Genomic DNA, 18,633 nt, shown 5'->3' with positions numbered 1-18,633 from the left:
TAAGAGGTGGCAAGCCCGCTCTGCCACTTACCCCCCTTGTCTGGGTTTATTCGCCTGGAATTATCTCACAGTATTCCTACAATCTGAGTGGCTTGAGGCTGTCAACAACCCCCACATCTGAATTCCATTGGTTCTGTGTCTCTGCGTGCTTGCTTTAAATTCTTTGGTCCAATTCAAAAGCCTGTTTTGGTTAGGTTGGAACACTGATTCTAGGCTTTGATACAAATGTTGCATCCTGCTCTCTGCAATTTAAACATTTCAGCATTGAACCCAAAAACAGTTTTTTTTTTCAGGGACTGACACAATCAGCTTTTAAAGGGACCCTGCCCTATTGTTTCCCCTTTAGTATTTTACACTCTTTATATTCGTCAAACACCACATTTTTAACCTTACATATGTAACTTCACAACATTATTGAGGAAAGTCAGAAGTGTTGACGGGAATTAATCTAAAAAATGTTCCAACGTGAAACTTGCCGATGTGGTGAGGTTCAGTGTTTGATTAAGCTGGAGAAGTTGCCTCATTTAGCGCCATGCCTACTTAATTCCATTTGGCGCAATGTGCTCCGGTCGCCCCCAGTTTTTCCCAGACTTTCTTTGTGTCGTGTTGAATGCTGAGAAGTTATATTTATTTGACAGGACAAGCAGGGGATCCCCTGGTGGTTGGGACTGAGTTACAAAGGAATATTTCAGTATGATCACCACGATAAAGTGAAGCCCAGAAAGGTGAGTGGCAAAACACCTGCGCGATGCTGTCAATTGTAGAGACTCGTTTAGTCATTATGTATGTTAATAATAATATGCAAATTCATTGAATACATATTCATTGCCATTATACATTTTTCTAATGAATATTATGAACTTCATTATGTAAATGATTTTAATTGTGAATGCCGCAGTTTGGTGAGTGGAGTTACAGAGACGTCAGTGCTGATCTGCTCTCCCTTGAGTGTTCAAACCACGCTGAAGAAAGCCTCATGAAATCCAGGACATTTTTAAAATTCATTCATGGGATGTGGGCGTGGCTGCTAGGCCAGCATTTATTGCCCATCCCTAATAGCCCTTGACAAGGTGATGATGAACCTTCTTGAGCCGCTGCAGTCCCTGTAGTGTAGGTGCACCCACAGTGCTGTTAGGGAGGGGGGGCGCCAGGATTTTGACCCAGCGACAGTGAAGGAACGGCGATATATTTCCAGGTCAGCATGATGAATGGCTTGAAGAGGGAGCTTGCAGGGAGTGGTGTTGCTGTGCGTCTGCTGCTCCTGTCCTTCTAGGGTGGTAGAGGTTGCAGCATTGTTTAGATCCCGGACAGCTCGGTGCAGCTTACAGAACAAAAGGTTACTGCAGGTAGAACAAGTGCCAACAGTGTCTGGAGTGGTGGTAACTTGTACACATTTTAGTGCAATGCTCTGTTTGGGCTATAAATCCTTATTGATACACTGGATGACAGATGGTTGTAAATCACAGGAGCGTAGTGTTAGTATCTTCTATCGAAGTGTGTTAATAGTGCATGCAAGATTGGTTTATTTGTAACACTGATGTTGACCTGTTACAGAGATATTTGCTGCAAATTTACGCATGATGTGTAACGCCCCAGAAATAGGCTGCAGAGTCAAATGCACTTCCTATAGTCTCTGGCCTGTGTTCAGGATGTGGTGTTGTTCAACTTTGATCACTTTAGCACAGGAGGTGCTCCTGGGCGATACAGATGTGTGTGGTGACAAATCTATCCGGAATTTATTGCTAAGTCGCCGCGGTGTCATCGCTTGAGCAAGCCAGGATTTACTTCCCAGCCAAGCACATGGATCTTCATTTTGTTCTTTCTTTGAGTCATTCAACAAACTGGAACAAAGTTCCAGAAAAGGGGATTATAATTACTGGAACATATGGGAAACTCCCTGCTTCTACTTACAGTTGTTCAATAAGCCAGCAGCCACATGTGGCTGATCGCACGTCCAGATGTGGCAAACGTATTAGCAAATAAAAAAATGAGTAATAGGCACCCTTGGTGGACATGTGATTTCAGTGCTCACATCTGCACTTCTTAAGGGGCTTGACAGAGTCGATGCTGGAAAAATATTTTCCTTGGCTTGGGCATCGAAACACAGGGGCCACAGTATCGGAATAAGGGGTCAGTCATTTAGGACAGCGATGAGAAATTTCTTCACTCATTGAGTTGTGAATCTTTGGAATTCTCTGCCGCTGTGCATGCTCGATCAATGAGGATATTAAAGACAATGAAGGGATGGGGTGATAGAGTGTGGACCTGGAGCTCAGGTAGAAGATCAGCCATGATTTTATTGAACAGCAGATAATAATACTCAAATGGGCTGAATGGTCCACTCCAGTTCCTTTTTCCTTACACCTGACATATAAGTGAGTTCATTAACCTATCTTGTGCATTCGGTGAAACAGCAATAGCAGAATTTTCCGGCTGCTCACGCCAGCGAGATTCTCCAGTCCCGCTGCAGTGAATGGAGATTCGGCTGAGCGCCAAATTCTCCGTCCTTGCTGGCAGCAGCGTTGGGGCGTGAACTGGCTGGAGAAGTCCGGCCAGTGTGTGTGAGATTTTTTGATCATTGTGAATTTACTTTTGTTACTGGATGTTGGTGGCTGTTTGTGAGGTGAATAGTCGACGTCCCGGAATGTTCCCAATCCCTCCAGCGGGAAGTCTAGCAGGCGCCAATCTCTCCTGGTCATGACAAATGTGGGTCGGGTGCCATGGACTCGGGGGTTGGGGGCAAGGAAGTGAGTTTTGTGCCCCTCTGCTGCTGCCAGGCTACAGAGGGGGAATCCCTCAAGGGTGTTACCAGAACTCTTTAAAGTACATTGATGGGCAGGAGATGTCACTTTCACGAGGGGGAATCCTGTTTCTACCCTGAAGGAGCCGCAGGTGTTGCCTGGCCTCTCTGAACTGCTTCAACGGACGGCTCCTATCAGATCATAGAATCCCTACAGTGCAGAAGGTGGCCATTCAGCCCATCGAGCCTGCACTGACAGCAATCTCACCCAGGCTCTATCCCTGTAAACCCACTTATTTCTCCTGCTCATCGCTCTGAATGATTTCAGTGTTGATACAATCAGTTCATGCTCGATTAAGCCTAAAGTACTTCCTCTTTTGAGCTTCTGTGGTTTCTAGCCACAGTTTTGTTTCAACAGGCTTTCTCTTTGATCTGAAGACCTTCCTGGAAAGACCAGGTGCACAATCTGACTGCTCTTTTTTCATAGTGGGTCATTTTCAACCTCTTTAAGCATTATAGCATTCCTCTACTCGAGTTGTATTTAGCCATGGGAGAGGCTGGCACAACTCAGAAATTATCCTCCAATGGGTCTATAAGGAGGAGCTTCGAGTGTTTATTTCAGCAGGGTGTCACTGTCAGGGTGGATTTGGCAGGGTGGTAGGGGCCTGTGCCAGGTTGGCACTGCTGGTGGGTGAGTGGTGCTCTGATGAGCCGGGGCCTTTGCTGCCCCACATAGGAGTCTCTCTCGTTGCAGTTGGGTTGAGTCCTTTAACTGGGGGGGGGGTTCGGACCACCCTCATGCCTGTGTGGTGTGGGGGAGGTAGTGACCCAACATTTCGTGATGGGGGGGTGGGGGGGGAAGGTTGCCCCTCTATGGGGAAGGGTTGGGGGAGCTCCCCTTGTGAGCAGGGAGTTACAGTGTCAGTGGGGAGGGAGTGGGGGAGGAGGGGGGGGGGGCGATCACTGCATTCTGAGATAGAGGCACCCTTTAAAAATGATGCCCCGATCAATGTGAAGCCGGGCTTGCTGGCGTGTTTCCCGTTAGGGATTCCATTGCCACCAAAGAGTGGTTGTTCCTGCCCACCTCCCCCCCGGGTATCTCTTCCAACGTCAGAGGGTTACACTTCGGTTTTTCCGCTGGAGGAAGCACTTCGTTTCTCATCGGGAGAATCATTCGTGATTAAAATCAGGATGCTGAAGAGGCCAGAGTGATTTGAGTGCAGCTATCGTGGGGCATTGTGAGACCGGAGGAGATTTATTACAATCCCTGGGATGGGGTGTCAGTGGCAAGGCCAGCATCCATTGCCCATCCCTAATTGCCCTTGAACTGAGTGGCTCCATTCAGAGTCAACCACATTGCTGTGGGTCTGGAGTCACTTGTAGGCCAAACCAGGTAAGATTGGCAGATTTGAGAGGCAGAGACAGGGAGGATAGTCAGGCTTTTTCCCAGGGTGGAAGTGTCAATTACACGGGGGGGGGGGGCACGGGTTCAAGATGAGAGGGGGAAAGTTTAAGGGAGATGTGCGGGGGGAGTTTTTCACACAGAGAGTGGTGGGTGCCTGGAACGCGCTGCCAGAGGAGGTGGTGGAAGCAGCACATTAGCAACATTTACTAGGCACCTGGATGGGTCCATGAATAGGGAGGGATTAGAGTGATACGGACCGGGTAAGGGCAGAAGGTTCTCTTCTTTAGTTTTGTTTGGGCATCATGAACAGCACAGGCTTGGAGGGCCGAAGGGCCTCTTCCTGTGCCGTACTTTTCTTTGTTCTTTTTTCTTTATTTCCGTCCTCCTCCTGGGAATCTCCTGCCATGATGGAGTTCTAAGTGGAGCAGTTGGTTCAGGAGTCTGGTGCTGGGCACAAACGACGTGTCCTGCCCAGCAGAGCTGGTTTTGAGTGATTGGCACCTTGATGCCGGGCACATTGGCTTGAGCGAGGATGTTGCTGGTGCCCTGCCTTTCCTGCCACTGGATTGAGAGGGTCGTGTGAAGGCATCACTGCTGCTATTTCTCCAGTGCTCGGAGGTGCTGTTGTATGTTGTCCAAGTTTGAGAAGCATAAAGGAGCACAGGGGTCATTGCTGCCCAGTATAACACACCCTTAGTCTCAACTTTGAGATTCCGGCTCTGACGTACTCCTGCCCGTAACCAGCCAAAGGCTGAACTGGCACATTGGAAGCGATGATGACTTTCACTGTCTTATGTTCTGCCTGGGCAGCAAGGTGGCACTGCTGCCTCACAGCGCCAGGAACCCGGGTTCAATTCCAGCCTTGGGTGACAGTGTGGAGTTTGCATGTTAGATCATAAGACCATAAGACGTAGGAGCAGAATTAGGCCACTCGGCCCATCGAGTCTGCTCCGCCACTCAATCATGGCTGATATTTTTCTCATCCCCATTCTCCTGCATTTTCCACATAACCCCTGATCCCCTTATTAATCAAGACCCTATCTATCTTTGTCTTAAAGACACTCAATGACCCGGCCTCTTCTGCGGCAAAGAATTCCACAGATTCGCCACTCTCTGGCTGAAGAAATTCCTCCTCATCTCTGTTTTAAAGGATCGTCCCTTTCGCCTGAGGTTGTGCCCTGTGTCTGCGTTGGTTTCTTCAAGGTGCTCTGGTTTCCTCCCACAGTCCCAAGATGTGCAGGCTAGGTGGATTGGCCATGCTAAATTGTCCCTTAGTGTCAAAAGATATGCAGGTTAGGGGGATTAGTGGGGTAAATATGAGTTGTTGCAGTCTCGATGGGCCAAATGGCCTCCTTCTGCACTGTAGGGATTCAATGATACTTCGTCAAGAGGAGGCTCTGGAGATACAGAAAATTATCCACATTTTCCAGGATCTCACTTATTTGACGAGGGGGAGGTTTAATGCTGTGGGAGTTGTTTGTTAGAGTGGGGGATCCCACTCTATTAGCTGGACAGCAGAGCTTCCGCCCAGCAATCATTGTGAATTAGAATGGCGGGGCTTACCCCGGGGACAACAATTAACAGTTTACAGCTAGAACTTGGAGTTTGCAAGCAGTTACAGTGTTAAAAACATAAAATCCTAATGCATCCAAAGGGCTGTCAGTTGAATTGTGTCCCCGGGGAGGGAAGTGATTCTAAAGTCAGCTCTGAATCTGTGCAGGACAATCCATGTGCAGTGCAGGCTCCCTGGGGAATCCGTGCTGCTGCCAAGGGAACATCTTGTATCCATTAGAGTGTCTGCTTCCTGGAGAAATTGAGGCTGGGCTGTGCACTGCGACATGTGATCGGCAAACAGGAAGGGATCTCACTTCTTCAGGACTGAGGACATTTCCACTGGGGATTGAATTCCTCGATGGAAAAGGCCGGGGGGGAGGGTTCAAACGGCAGCTCGCTGTGCATCCAGCTTCACGGAAACTGGGAGCGATGAATGTTTCCCACCGCTCGGTACAGAATGATGGGAGACTTTGTCCTGTCATTTGGGCGGCTCGAGGCTTTTCTTGTCCCTGTTCTGTTTCTCTGTCTGTCAATTATTGTTGGAAGCAGTAAGGGGAAGGAAAGACTTGCATTTAGGTAGCACCTTTCATGACCATGGTGCGCCCCAAAGCTCTTTTGAAGTGTGGTCTCGGTTGTAGGAAACGCAGCAGCCAATTCACACACAGCATGCTCCCACACACAGCAAGGTGATAATGAGCTGACAATCCTTCTTTAGTGATGACAATTGTTGGGTAAGTATTGACCTGGACATCACAAAGACCTGGCGCCCGCCCCATAAAGCAAAAACTCAAAAGAGGTGCAAAATCCCTGGGAGAAGCGACAGAGACAGGGAGAGAAGTTAAACCCGAAGTTCCCAGTCAGGGAAGGGGACCGAGAGAATAGGAGGTGTGTCTCTTTTATAATATAGAGGTGTGCCAGGACAAATAACAGGTTGGGAATCACAGGTTTGGTGGTTAAAAGTAGGAAGGAAAATAGTCACAAAATATCCTGCCTTGGGCCTGTAAACATCCTTACGATCCTGCTACATACCCACGGTAGTGAATTCACCCTTCATTCCTGAAATTCAGCCTGTGGGATATTCTGGTAACTCCTGTCACTCACACAACTTGCATACAATTAGTATCTTAATAAAGGATGCATCTGTCTACCTCAATTTGCATAGAATTATGAAATATAAGCCCTTGTATTTGTGCAAAAATGTCACAGATCACTTTCTGGGTTGAATAAGTTTCGGAATTCAGTGACTGTAACCACAAATTGAACTATTGAATGAATCTCTCGTAGTCATTAATCCATCGTGAGGGTTAAGCAGCTGTTCGTGTCTGCAATGTGATAAGGAGTTTCTCTGTATTTACTGTCCCTGACATTCCCTTTGATGAGAATTTATTAAGCAGCAGATCATCTTTGCTGCTCAATTCACAACATTCTTCACACAGGAGCACAGAAGATGGAAGGGTGGCAGTGAGCTGTTCAACAATGGGAGCACCGCTTGCTGGTTCCCTCCCAAGTCACTCCATTTTCCAACACGTTAGGTTAGCAGCACCAACACTGGCCGACTGTTCTCTTCTCCTTAGCCCGGGTAGCATGGAACCCATCAAACCCAAGTCGTTGCCCCAAGTAATTATCGAAGAATCAAACCTGACACCTTCCCAGTTCAGCACCATGCCCGCGGGTACCCAACAACACTCGAGAAGCTCAACACCATCCAGGACAAAGCAGCCCACTTGATTGGCATCCCATTCACCATCTCAAACATTCACTCCCTCCATCGCTGACGCACAGTGGCAGCAGTGTGTCCCAGCTGCAATATACAGCAACTCACTGAGACTCCATCAACTTCCAAACCCGCAACCTCTACCACCTAGAAGGACAAGGGTAGCAATTGCAAGGGAACAGCCCCACCTGGACGTTCCCCTCCAAGGCATTCACCATCCTGACTTGGCCATTCCTTCACTGTCGCTGGGTCAAAACCCTAGAACCCTAGAGAGTTACAATACAAAGAGACCTAGGGGTACATGTTCATAGCTCCTTGAAAGTGGAGTCACAGGTGGACGGAGTGGTGAAGAAGGCATTCGGCATGCTTGGTTTCATCGGTCAGAACATTGAATACGGGGGTTGGGACGTCTTGTTGAAGTTGTACAAGACATTGGTAAGGCCACACTTGGAATACTGTGTGCAATTCTGGTCACCCTATTATAGAAAGGATATTATTAAACTAGAAAGAGTGTAGAAAAGATTTACTAGGATGCTACCGGGACTTGATGGATTGAGTTAAAAGGAGAGGCTGAATAGACTGGGACTTTTTTCTCTGGAGCGTAGGAGGCTGAGGGATGACCTTATAGAGGTCTATAAAATAATGAGGGGCATAGACAAGGTAGATAGTTAATATCTTTTCCCAAAGGTAGGGGAGTCTAAAACTAGAGGGCATAGGTTTAAGGGGAGAGATACAAAAGTGTCCAGAGGGGCAATTTTTTCACACAGAGGGTGGTGAGTGTCTGGAACAAGCTGCCAGAGGTAGTAGTAGAGGCGGGTACAATTTTATCTTTTAAAAAGCATTTAGATAGTTACATGGGTACGATGGGTATAGAGGGATATGGGCCAAATGCGGGCAATTGGGATTATTTTAGGGGTGTTAAAATAAAAAGTAAGGGTGGCATGGACAAGTTGGGCCAAAGGGCCTGTTTCCATGTTGTAAACCTCTATGACTTCTATAACTCTGTCCCTAACAGCACAGTGGGTATACCTACATGTGATGACTTCAGCCAGGCTAATGAGGTTGGCTTGCTGGAGTATGTACCGCCTGATGAGGCTCAATTGTTGGTTAAATCAGGGAGCCTCATGCTCCCTATTTAAAGCAGGTGTGTCAGACTCTCAGCCTGCATTCAGCAGGGAGCAACTGGGGAGCTGGCTGTGTACAGATGTATGGTGTAAATAAAGTAACTTGGTGACGGACTTCCACTCCGTGGAGTTATTACACTACACCACACGGACTGTACCGACTCAAGTTGGCAACTCACCGCCACCTTCTCGAGGGCAATTAGGAATGGGCAATAAATGCTGAACTAGTGACATTCACACGCCCTGAGCAAATAAAAAAGTTAATTTAGCCAATGACAAAGCAGAGGAAAAGTGAATCAATTTTGAATATTGCCTTTTCCCTCCTGATGAAGATTCCACTTCTGAGTCCATTTAAATGATGTTCCTTTCAAATGTAACTCGGATAATTCTCAGCATTGCGCTGCATGTGCATCACAGACAGCAGTGTTTACTTACATCTGTTTTGTTGGTTGCTATGTATGTTTTTAAGCACATTGAGACACTCATTACATCATACATGATGTGGAACACATGTTTCTGTGCGTTAAGACTGATTCTGAGAAAGAGATTGAAGCCGGAAGCCACACGGCTATATAGTGCAGTCTAATTTTTTTAAATTTCGCAGCTGTGATCCACTCCCCTGATGCCGTGAGGAGATGTGGAGAACTTGCTGTAGCAACAGTATCCAAGGGCTTCTCACAGCTCTGTAAGCACAGGGACAGAACAGAATGGGCCACAAACAGGGCGGCACAGGGGCACAGTGGTTAGCATTGCTGCCTCACAGTGCCAGGGATCCAGGTTCAATTCCCAGCTTGGGTCGCTGTCTGTTTGGAGTTTGCACATTCTCCCCGTGTCTGCGTGGGTTTCCTCCGGGTGCTCTGGTTTCCTCCAACAGTCCAAAGATGTGCAGGTTAGGTGAATTGGCCATGCTAAATTTCCCCTTAGTGTCCCAAGATGTGGAGATTAGGGGGTTTGACCATGCTAAATTGCCGCTTAGTGTACCAAGATGTGTAGGTTAGGGCGATTAGCCATGGGAAATGTGTGGGATTATAGGGAGGTGGGGGGGGGGGGGGAGGTGGTCATTGTTGATCTGGGTAAGATGCTGTTTTGGAGAGTCAGTGCAGATTCGATGGGCCGAATGTTCTCTTTCTGCACTGTAAGGATTCTGTGGCAGTTAACAAACTGACCAGGTGTTGACCATAGCTTTATTTGTAGCACTTCCACCTCTAATTTTGAAGGTTATGGGTTCAAGTCCTGCTCTAGAAACCTGAGTGCAAACACGTGGGCTGACACTCCTGGGAATTGCTGAGGGAATGCTGCACTGTTGGGGATGCTGTCTTCTGGATGCGATGTTCAGTCAAGATGGACATTAAAGATCCCATGGAAGTATTTTGAAGAGGAGAAGGAGCGTTCTGCCTGGAATCCTGTCCAATATTTATCCCTCAATCAACATCACAAAAGCAGATGACCTTCGAACGTTCATAGAACCCTACAGTGCAGAAAGAGGCCATTCGGCCCATCGAGTCTTAACCACCCACAATCCCACCTAGGCCCTACCCCCATATCCCTACATATTTTACCCACTAATCCCTCTAACCTATGCATCTCAGGATACTAAGCGGCAATTTTAGCATGGCCAATCAATCTAACCCGCACATCTTTGGACTGTGGGAGGAAACCGGAGCACCCGGAGGAAACCCACGCAGACACTGGTCATTATCACATGGCTGTTTGAGGGAGCTTGCTCCGTGCCTGTCCTCTGCCATGTATCCTACGTTCCAGCAGTGCCTACACTTCATTCGCTGTAAAGCTTTGGGGTGTGCTGTGGTTATGGAAGGTGCTATATAAATGCATGTCTTCCTTCCAAAGACTGGCCTGCACTAAAGGGAGCAAATGAAGTTGATCAACAAATGGAGAGCAAGCAAGAGAGGCGACATCAAGTGGTGAACGGGGGGTTGGAATAATTGACAGGCCAGTCTGCAAGTGAGAATAAAGAGACCTGTTGATAATCACAGAGGAAAATGTCACCAAGTACAGATCGGATAATGGAGCCTGGTTTGAACAGTTGCCTGAAGAGTGTTTGGACTGATGGACGAGGGAGATAGAGAAATAGAGAGAGAATTGGTTTCTTGAAACATCATCAAACAGCAATATGATGGCAATACAAGTAAAACACGTAGGCCGGAACTCTGTCACCTCGCTCGTCACGGAATCGGAGCGGGCGAGGTTCTGACGGCGGAAATCTCCGTTGACCTCGGGCGGGAATTTCTGGTCTCGCCCGAGTGAGGCCCTTAATCATAATTCATGACGTTGTTATAGACAGTCATTAGCGAAATAACAGAATTATTACAGTGCAGAAGGAGGCCATTTGGCCCATCATATCTGCACTGGCTCTCCAAACGAGTGCCATTCCCCTACCTTTCCCCTGTACCCCTGCACATTGTGTGTATTCAGATAATTGTCTAATGCTCTTGTGAATGCCTCGATCAAACCTGCCTCCACCACAGATCCAGGCAGTGCAGTCCAGCCTGAACCACTCGCTGTGTGAGAAAGTTTTTCCTCGCGTCAGATTTGCTTCTTTTGCAAATCACTTTAAATCTGCGCCCTCTCGTCCTCAATTCTTTTACGAGCAGGAACAGTTTCTCTCTATCTACTCTGTCCAGCTCCCTCATGATTTTGAACATCTCTATCAAATTTCCTCTTCTCTCTTTCTCTCCAAGGAGAACAGTCCCACCCTCTCCAATCTATCCTCAGAACTGAAGTTTCTCATCCCTGGAACCATTCTTGTAAACCTCTTCTGCACTCTCTCCAATTCACTCACATCCTTCCTATAGTGTGATACCCAGCACTGTACACAATACTCCAGCTCAGGTCTCAGTTCACAATCTCCTAAAAGAAAATAAAGTATAAAATAATAGAAGGATTGCACAATTATGATCATTTCGATTCACAGATAATTACAATATGTTGCCAAATACAGTTCTGAATCATCATAGAATCATAGAAACCCTACAGTACAGAAAGAGGCCATTCGGCCCATCAAGTCTGCACCAACCACAATCCCACCCAGGCCCTATCCCCATATTCCTACATATTTTACCCACTAATCCCTCTAATCTACACATCTCAGGACACGAAGGGGCAATTTTTCAGCATGGCCAATCAACCTAACCCGCACATCTTTGGACTGTGGGAGGAAACCGGAGCACCCGGAGGAAGCCCACGCAGACACGAGGAGAATGTGCAAATTCCACACAGACAGTGACCCAAGCCGGGAATCGAACCCAGGTCCCTGGAGCTGTGAAGCAGCAGTGCTAACCACTGTGTTACCGTGCCGCCCATAATTTCTGCTTAATTTACAGAATACAAAATGAAATGAGGCCAAAAGAGAAAATGCTGGAAAATCTCAGCGGGTCTGGGCAGCATCTGTAAGGAGAGAAAAGAACTGACGTTTCGAGTCCAGATGACCCTTTGTCAAAGCTGAGCTTTTAGCTTTGACAAAGGGTAATCTAGACTCGAAACATCAGCTCTTTTCTCTCCTTACGGATGCTGCCAGACCTGCTGAGATTTTCCAGCATTTTCTCTTTTGGTTTCAGATTCCAGCATCCGCAGTATTTTGCCTTTAATAAATGAAATGAGGTGACTGCGGCAACTTTGGATTCTTGTCCCAGGTTTTCTCTCCTTCCTCAATGGGCGATTAGCTTCACCAAGTCCAACCAATTGCTGAAGCTTTAATAATATTGCAAAAACGTGGAGCCAGATGGGTCTATCGTGAACAAACTGGGAATTCAGGAGGAACTTTGTTACCCAGAGAGTGGTGAGAATGTGGGACTCACTGCTACAGGGAGTAGTTGAGGCGACTGGTATAGAGGCTGGAGAAACATATAAAAGTGAAAGGAATAGAGGATAAAGCTGACTGGGTGAGATGAAACGAGATGGGAGGACAGAGTGGAATGTATGATGTGGAGATGCCGGCGTTGGACTGGGGTGGACACAGTGAGAAGTCTCACAACACCAGGTTAAAGTCCAACAAATTTATTTGGTATCACGAGCTTTCGGAGCGCGACTCACCTGATGAAGGAGCAGTGCTCCAAAAGTTTGATTCCAAATAAACCTGTTGGACTTTAACCTGGTGTTGTAAGAGTGGAATGTAAGCAGCAACGTGGGCCAGTTAGGCCGAATGGCCTGTTTCTGTGGAATGTAAGCAATTTTTTATCCACTCACGGGATCCGAGAGTCGCTGCTTAGATCAGCATATTGCCAATTCCTAGTTACCCTTGAGAAGGTGATGGTGAGCTGCTGTCTTGAACTGCTGCAGTCCATGTAGTGTAGGTACACCCACAGTGCTGTTAGGGAGGGCGTTCCAGGATTCTGACCCAGTGACAGTGAAGAAACGGCGATATATTTCCAAGTCAGGACAGTGAGTGGCTTGAAGGGGAACTTGTAGGTGGAGATGTTCCCATGTATCTGCTGCCCTTGTCCTTCTAGATGGTTACGGTTGTGAGTTTGAAAGTCCTGTCAATGGAGCCTGGGCAAGTTGCTGCAATGCATCTTCTAGCTAATACACACCGCTGCCACTGTGTGTTGATGGTTGAGGGAGTGAATGTTGAAGGTGACGGATGGGATGTGGGTCAAATGAGGCTGCTTTGTCCTGGATGGTATCAAGATTCTTGTGTGTTCATCCAGGCAAGTGGGGAGTATTCCATCACACTCCTGACTTGTGCCTTGTAGATGGTGGACAGACTTTGGGGAGTCAGGAGGTGAGTTATTCACCGCAAGATTCCCAGCCTCTGACCTAATCTTGTCGCCACAGTATTTACTCGGCGAGCTAGCTGGTCCAGTTCAGTTTCTGGTCAATGGTAATCTCCAGGATGTTAATAGTGGGGGATTCAGCGATGGTAATTGGTTAGATTCCCTCCTGTTTTATCACATCACAAGACAATGTCCTTTACACCAGCGTGCGCAAAGAGATAAGTGGCAATATTTTTAAATCCAGTGCCTCTTGCAGTTCTCTCCTTCACAGTATTTTCCCGGGAATGGTTTCTGTCTACAGCAGAAACACTTCCTTCCATTTTAATAAAATTGTCAGCCCGCTCTTCAAGCTGCATGCTCCCTCATTGCTTTTTGCTGTCTGCCCTTAGCCCTTTCCTTCATGAAATATTAAATATTTTTGAGCTGATGGAATCAGCAATCTTCACATCGATGCGGCTTTCCCTGGCACAGTCAGACAAGTGTTTACGCTGCTATGAATGAATCAGCGTATCTGTACACACACCTCCCCCGAGGTTATGGGACCGAGGGAAACAGCGCAGGAAACAGATAATGTCACCGTCGCATATTTCTCAGATTCTTGCACCACCCAAACTTAAAAGGACGAGGCCCGCTGATTCGGGATCAGCCTTTCGAGGAGCCCAGGAAGCCAAGACTGACCGGAGATCCACAATGAAGAGTGGAATGCCGGTGTGACGCATCAAATAAACAAGATAGCAGGTAGCCAACCACTGTCAGATGTCAGCTACGCCTTTCCAGAACTTTCTGCATTTACTTCATGAAAGCTGAGTTCACCATTGATTAATTAACAGGCCAGCTCTCGTGATTAAATCCCGGTTTTACTTGAAGGTGGAGTGCCCGCCTTGCAGTTGACTTCTGATGGTGATGGCATGGGGGGTAGAAGAGTTAATGGTTTTGTCGATTAATTCCTTCACAAACACAGCTGCATGAACATCTCGCTGGGAGCAGAACAAAGAGGGATCATAGGGAGAAATATAGGTGGGGATGATTAGATACTGCGGGGAATACACCAGTGAAAATCAACAGCAGGCCAGTAAGCATCTGAGAATGAGAATTAAAGTCTGTGTGTTTAGTCATTTTACTCTGTGGTGTCAGTAAGTAAGAGGAATCATAGAATCCTGCAGTGCAGAAGGAGGCCATTCGGCCCATCGAGTCTGCACCAACCACAAATCCCACCCAGGCACTATCCCCATAACCCCATGCATTTGCCCAGCTAATCCCCATGACACTGTGGGGCAATTTAACACGGCCAATCCACCTAACCTGCACACCTTTGGAGGGTGGGAGGAAACCGGAGCACCCGGAGGAAACCCACGCAGACACGGGGAGAACGTGCAGACTCCACACAGACAGTGACCTGAGGCCGCGAATCGAACCCGGGTCCCTGGCGCTGTGAGGCTGCGGTGCGGAATAATTTTTTTACTAATGCTGCATGTGATACAGAATCTGAAATAAAATGCTGGATGTGCAGTTTAGGCTGTTGGATCTGAGAATGTAAGCCCAGATGAATGCTGCCAGCCCCGATACTTTCACAGGGGTGGTTGCTGAATGAAACATGAACAGTTTCTCTTTTCAGGAGGTGACTGGTCCAGTTTCATCTTCTCCAGGTTTTTGCCCGTGTTCTCGGATAGCCGGCAGGGATCGAACACCAGACACGCGATTTGCAGATAAGGAAGGAGCCAGTGTGATAGGCCGGTTGAATGACTCTGCCTTCCACGCTCCCTTACTATAGTACCAGTCTCATTAAAAGCTGCCTCGCAGACCTTGGTGTTCTGCCGCACTCATTCAGAATTTGTTGAGACCCGCTCCCATCGCAGGCATCTGGAGTTTGTCTCCTGTGTGATACTGCCCAACAGTCACACACACACACATTGCACTGTCAGGCCTTTGACACAGCCCCATGTGGTCTCAGCTGGAACTCTTCACAACACAAACAGCTGGCGTGTTTGAAATTCTTCAACCCCCACCACCCCAATCCTAATGGGAGCTTAAAAAACCTTCATTAGCATATGTACCCTTGAACAATGGCCGGAAACTTAACAAAAAAGTCAGCATAAGAAAACAGTTGAGAAGCAAAAACTTGGAAATGACCACCTCAAGAGAAGCACAGGCTGAATTTTAACTTTCTTTTATTTTGAAAAAGAGCTGAGCAGTCTGCTACACTGAGTTATCATCAACCTTGTTTTATTCCTGGCTGGTGGTAAGGGTCTGTGCAGAAACTCCACCCTGAAAGCTTGCATTGTGTTTGCTGCTTGCTACAGCACAGGTCAGGAGTTAGTGTAGATTACTGTGCAGGAAGTAAGGTTCCCTCAAGGGGCATGTGATTAAATGTCTTCCCATCGTTTTTTTTTAACTTCCAGCCAGTTCATGAGGCTGAGGAATTATATTCTGCCGTTTTCCCGCACTGAGTCACAGCTGGTTTTGCTTACTGCTCCCTAGCAAGGAGCCCGGAGCTGCAGGGAAAACACTGGTGTTGTAGGAATTGTGTGGAAAATGAAGAGGGAGAGCACGCTGCCGGAAGGGACTCTTTAGCTGTTTTTCTTAAGGAAAAAAAAAAGTCCTCAGGAAAAAACACACCCCAAAGCGTTGGAAAGCAGTTTGTGGTCCTGTCATATTCTCCTCCTCTCTGCACAGAGGGAGAAAGTGCCGAGGTTGGTGTGAAAGGGCAGACATGTGAGTGAGTGCCAGGAGACCTGAGGGGAGAATTGTTCAGAAATAACGGACGTCTTTCATTCTTAATTCTTTTGTCTTGACAAGATTTTCCAATGGAGGCAACTGGAGAACCTGTACTTCAGGGAGAAGAAGTTTTCTGTGGAAGTGCATGACCCTCGCAGGTAAAGAAGTATTGTTTATTGTGGCAGAGTCTGAACACTGCCTGCTTTTGTACTCGCTGCGAGAATGCAACAGAAGCCGGTCGCTCCTCAAAAACGTGAAACATTTGCTGCTGTGACATTGTGTACAACTTGCTAACATTTGGTGTAAAGATGTTGTAAGCCGGCAGCTGTTCTGGAGCCAGTGTTTATTTTTAAGATGCAGTAACCGAGCTTCTTACATCGGTCGCTCCGAATAAGATCGTGGGCTCAATCGGAATTTTTTGAACGAGTGACGGCAAAGATCCAGTGGGGGGGGGGGAGCAGGGAGTGGGGGTGGGGGTGGGATGCTGCTAACATTCACAGCAAGGGGAAGGGATTCATATTGTAACGATCAAACTGCTCTGGACGGTAACACTATACACCCTTGGGGTCGGAGAGAAAACCGCGCCACAACCTCGCTCTCTGTTTATGTTGCCAGGGCCTCTGTAACCAGGAGAACATTTGGTCACAGTGGGATCGCTGTGCACACGTGGTACGCCAGTGCTGCACTGATTAAGTCAATCTGGGCAATGGCCATTAGCCAGCATCAATTCTATCTGGACCGGAAACAAAGCAAGGTGAGCACAGATTAGAGTAAAAAATATTTCCCAGTTGAAGCATTGTAGCCCTCTGGACGTGTTATCCACAGGAGGTTTTTTTTTAAACTTGAGAACGCTGTTTATAAATAAATGTCACTTTGCCCAAGATGTGGAAGCGCAGACTAAATTATTAGTTTTGCATCACCTCCCCTGCAATCTCTCTGACTCGGGATCTGAATGGACAGCCCAGTGAACCCAAACTGACCGACATTCCCAAGCTCGGTGGCTGGTCCCGGCTAATCTTAGCTGGGCTGTGGTTTGGGCTCTACAATTTGCCTGGGTCACTGCGCTGCCGAGGTTGGGGGCGGGGGGTTGGGGGGGGGGGGGGGGGGGAGGGGGGGGGAGGAGGGGGGGTGGTCAGCCAGAATCCTTGGTACTGCTCATTACTCAGTTAGCTGTTATCCAGAGCAGTTCTCAAGCTGGGAGCCACCTGGGGGTCCACAAACTTCTCAGTGGGTCCAGGAAATAAGACGGACGTAAGAATGGAGAGTGTCTTGCTGTGAGGTAGACATGGAGGATGACGGATGTTACGCTGAGGATATTTAGACTGCAGTGAGGAGCAGGCATAGCCACCTCATTGATACCTATAAATAATGACCTGTTTTCTGAAAAGCATTGCTAAACCACTCTACTTGAGTATGATCATAGAATCCCTGCAGTGCAAAGAAGGCCATTCGACCCATCAAGTCTGCACCTACTCTCTGACAGAGCATCTTACCCAAGCTCACCCCCCTGCTAATCCGCCTAACCTACACATCCTGGGACACTTAGGGGCAATTTAGCATAGCCAATGCACCTAACCCGCACATCTTTGGGCTGTGGGAGGAAACCAGAGCACCCGAAGAAACCCACGCAGGCACGGGGAGAATGTGCAAACTCCTAACAGTCACCCATAGCCAGAATTGAACCCAGGTCCCTGGCGCTGTGAGGCAGCAGTGCTAACCACTGTGCCACCGTGCTGCCCATAATCCTGTGATGTAGGATTATAATTTAGATGCAAGGGCCAGTGATTGTTAACCCATTTGAAAAGGGGTCCTTTGACCGTAGAATGCTTAAGATCCAGTGATTTAAACTCCGCAGCTTTATCCGTACGGATGGTGCAAACTGCCTGGATCCTGAGGAAACTCACTGTGCATAGGGCATCATGTCCTCATCCCAAGTGAACACCTCCAGAGTCAGTGGACAACAACCTTGAGGAGGAGGCTTAACATTGGTGCTTTCACTGTGCACAGTGAAGCTTTTATCCTTTCTAGGAATAATGGAAATGTGAAATGAGGCTGCGGTGATTAATTCCTTTGACAAATAGCTAGCTGGGAACAGGACAAATATAGACTGATGCCAAAAGCCTGTAGTTCCTATAGCACATCTCACGCCCACCCGATGTTCCAAAGTACTTCTTTGAGGTGCGGTCAGTGTTGTAATGTAGGAAACACAGCAGCCAATCTGCACACAGCAAGCTCCCACACACATCAATGTGATAATGATCAGATAGTCTTCTTTCATGTTAATTCAGGGATAGATAGTGGCCAGGGCACCAGGGAGAAGCGTCTACTCATCTTCAAAGTAGTGCTGTGTGCACCTGAGAGAACAGGCAACATCTCAGCTTAACACCTGATCCATAAGATCAGATAAGATTCAGGATAAGCAGCAGGAGGTGTAGAGGGGACACGAGAAAGAATGTTTTTATGCAGAGGGTGGTGGGGGTCTGGAATTCACTGCCTCAGTCGGTGGTGGAGGCAGAGACCCGAAACTCTTTTAAAAAGTACCTGGATCTGCATCTTAAGTGCTGTAAGATACAGGACTATGGACAGGGTGCAGGAAGGTGGGGTTAGAAAGCGCACTTTTTTTTCATTAGTGTCAGAAGTAGGCTCACAAT

General features: G+C 47.6%; 1 protein-coding gene across 8 annotated transcripts in view; it reads left to right on the top strand.

Annotated features, from left to right (window-relative positions):
* frmd4a (FERM domain containing 4A) overlaps nucleotides 1-18,633 on the top strand; it is a 395,474-nt gene that overhangs the window by 293,014 nt on the left and 83,827 nt on the right. For 7 of the 8 annotated variants that reach the window (XM_078235965.1, XM_078235964.1, XM_078235961.1 and 4 more), the window contains 3 exons: nucleotides 639-725; nucleotides 16,064-16,140; nucleotides 16,598-16,736. In XM_078235965.1, coding sequence (XP_078092091.1) covers nucleotides 639-725; nucleotides 16,064-16,140; nucleotides 16,598-16,736 — 303 coding nt within the window. Of the gene's footprint in view, nucleotides 1-638; nucleotides 726-15,935; nucleotides 15,958-16,063; nucleotides 16,141-16,597; nucleotides 16,737-18,633 lie in introns of those variants that run through there. The other variant, XM_078235969.1, reaches the window with a different exon arrangement.

The sequence above is a fragment of the Mustelus asterias genome, chromosome 19 (genome assembly GCF_964213995.1).
Source record: "Mustelus asterias chromosome 19, sMusAst1.hap1.1, whole genome shotgun sequence".
In the NCBI taxonomy this organism is placed as follows: Eukaryota; Metazoa; Chordata; class Chondrichthyes; order Carcharhiniformes; family Triakidae; genus Mustelus; species Mustelus asterias.
This window is presented reverse-complemented; position numbering and strand designations above follow the sequence as displayed.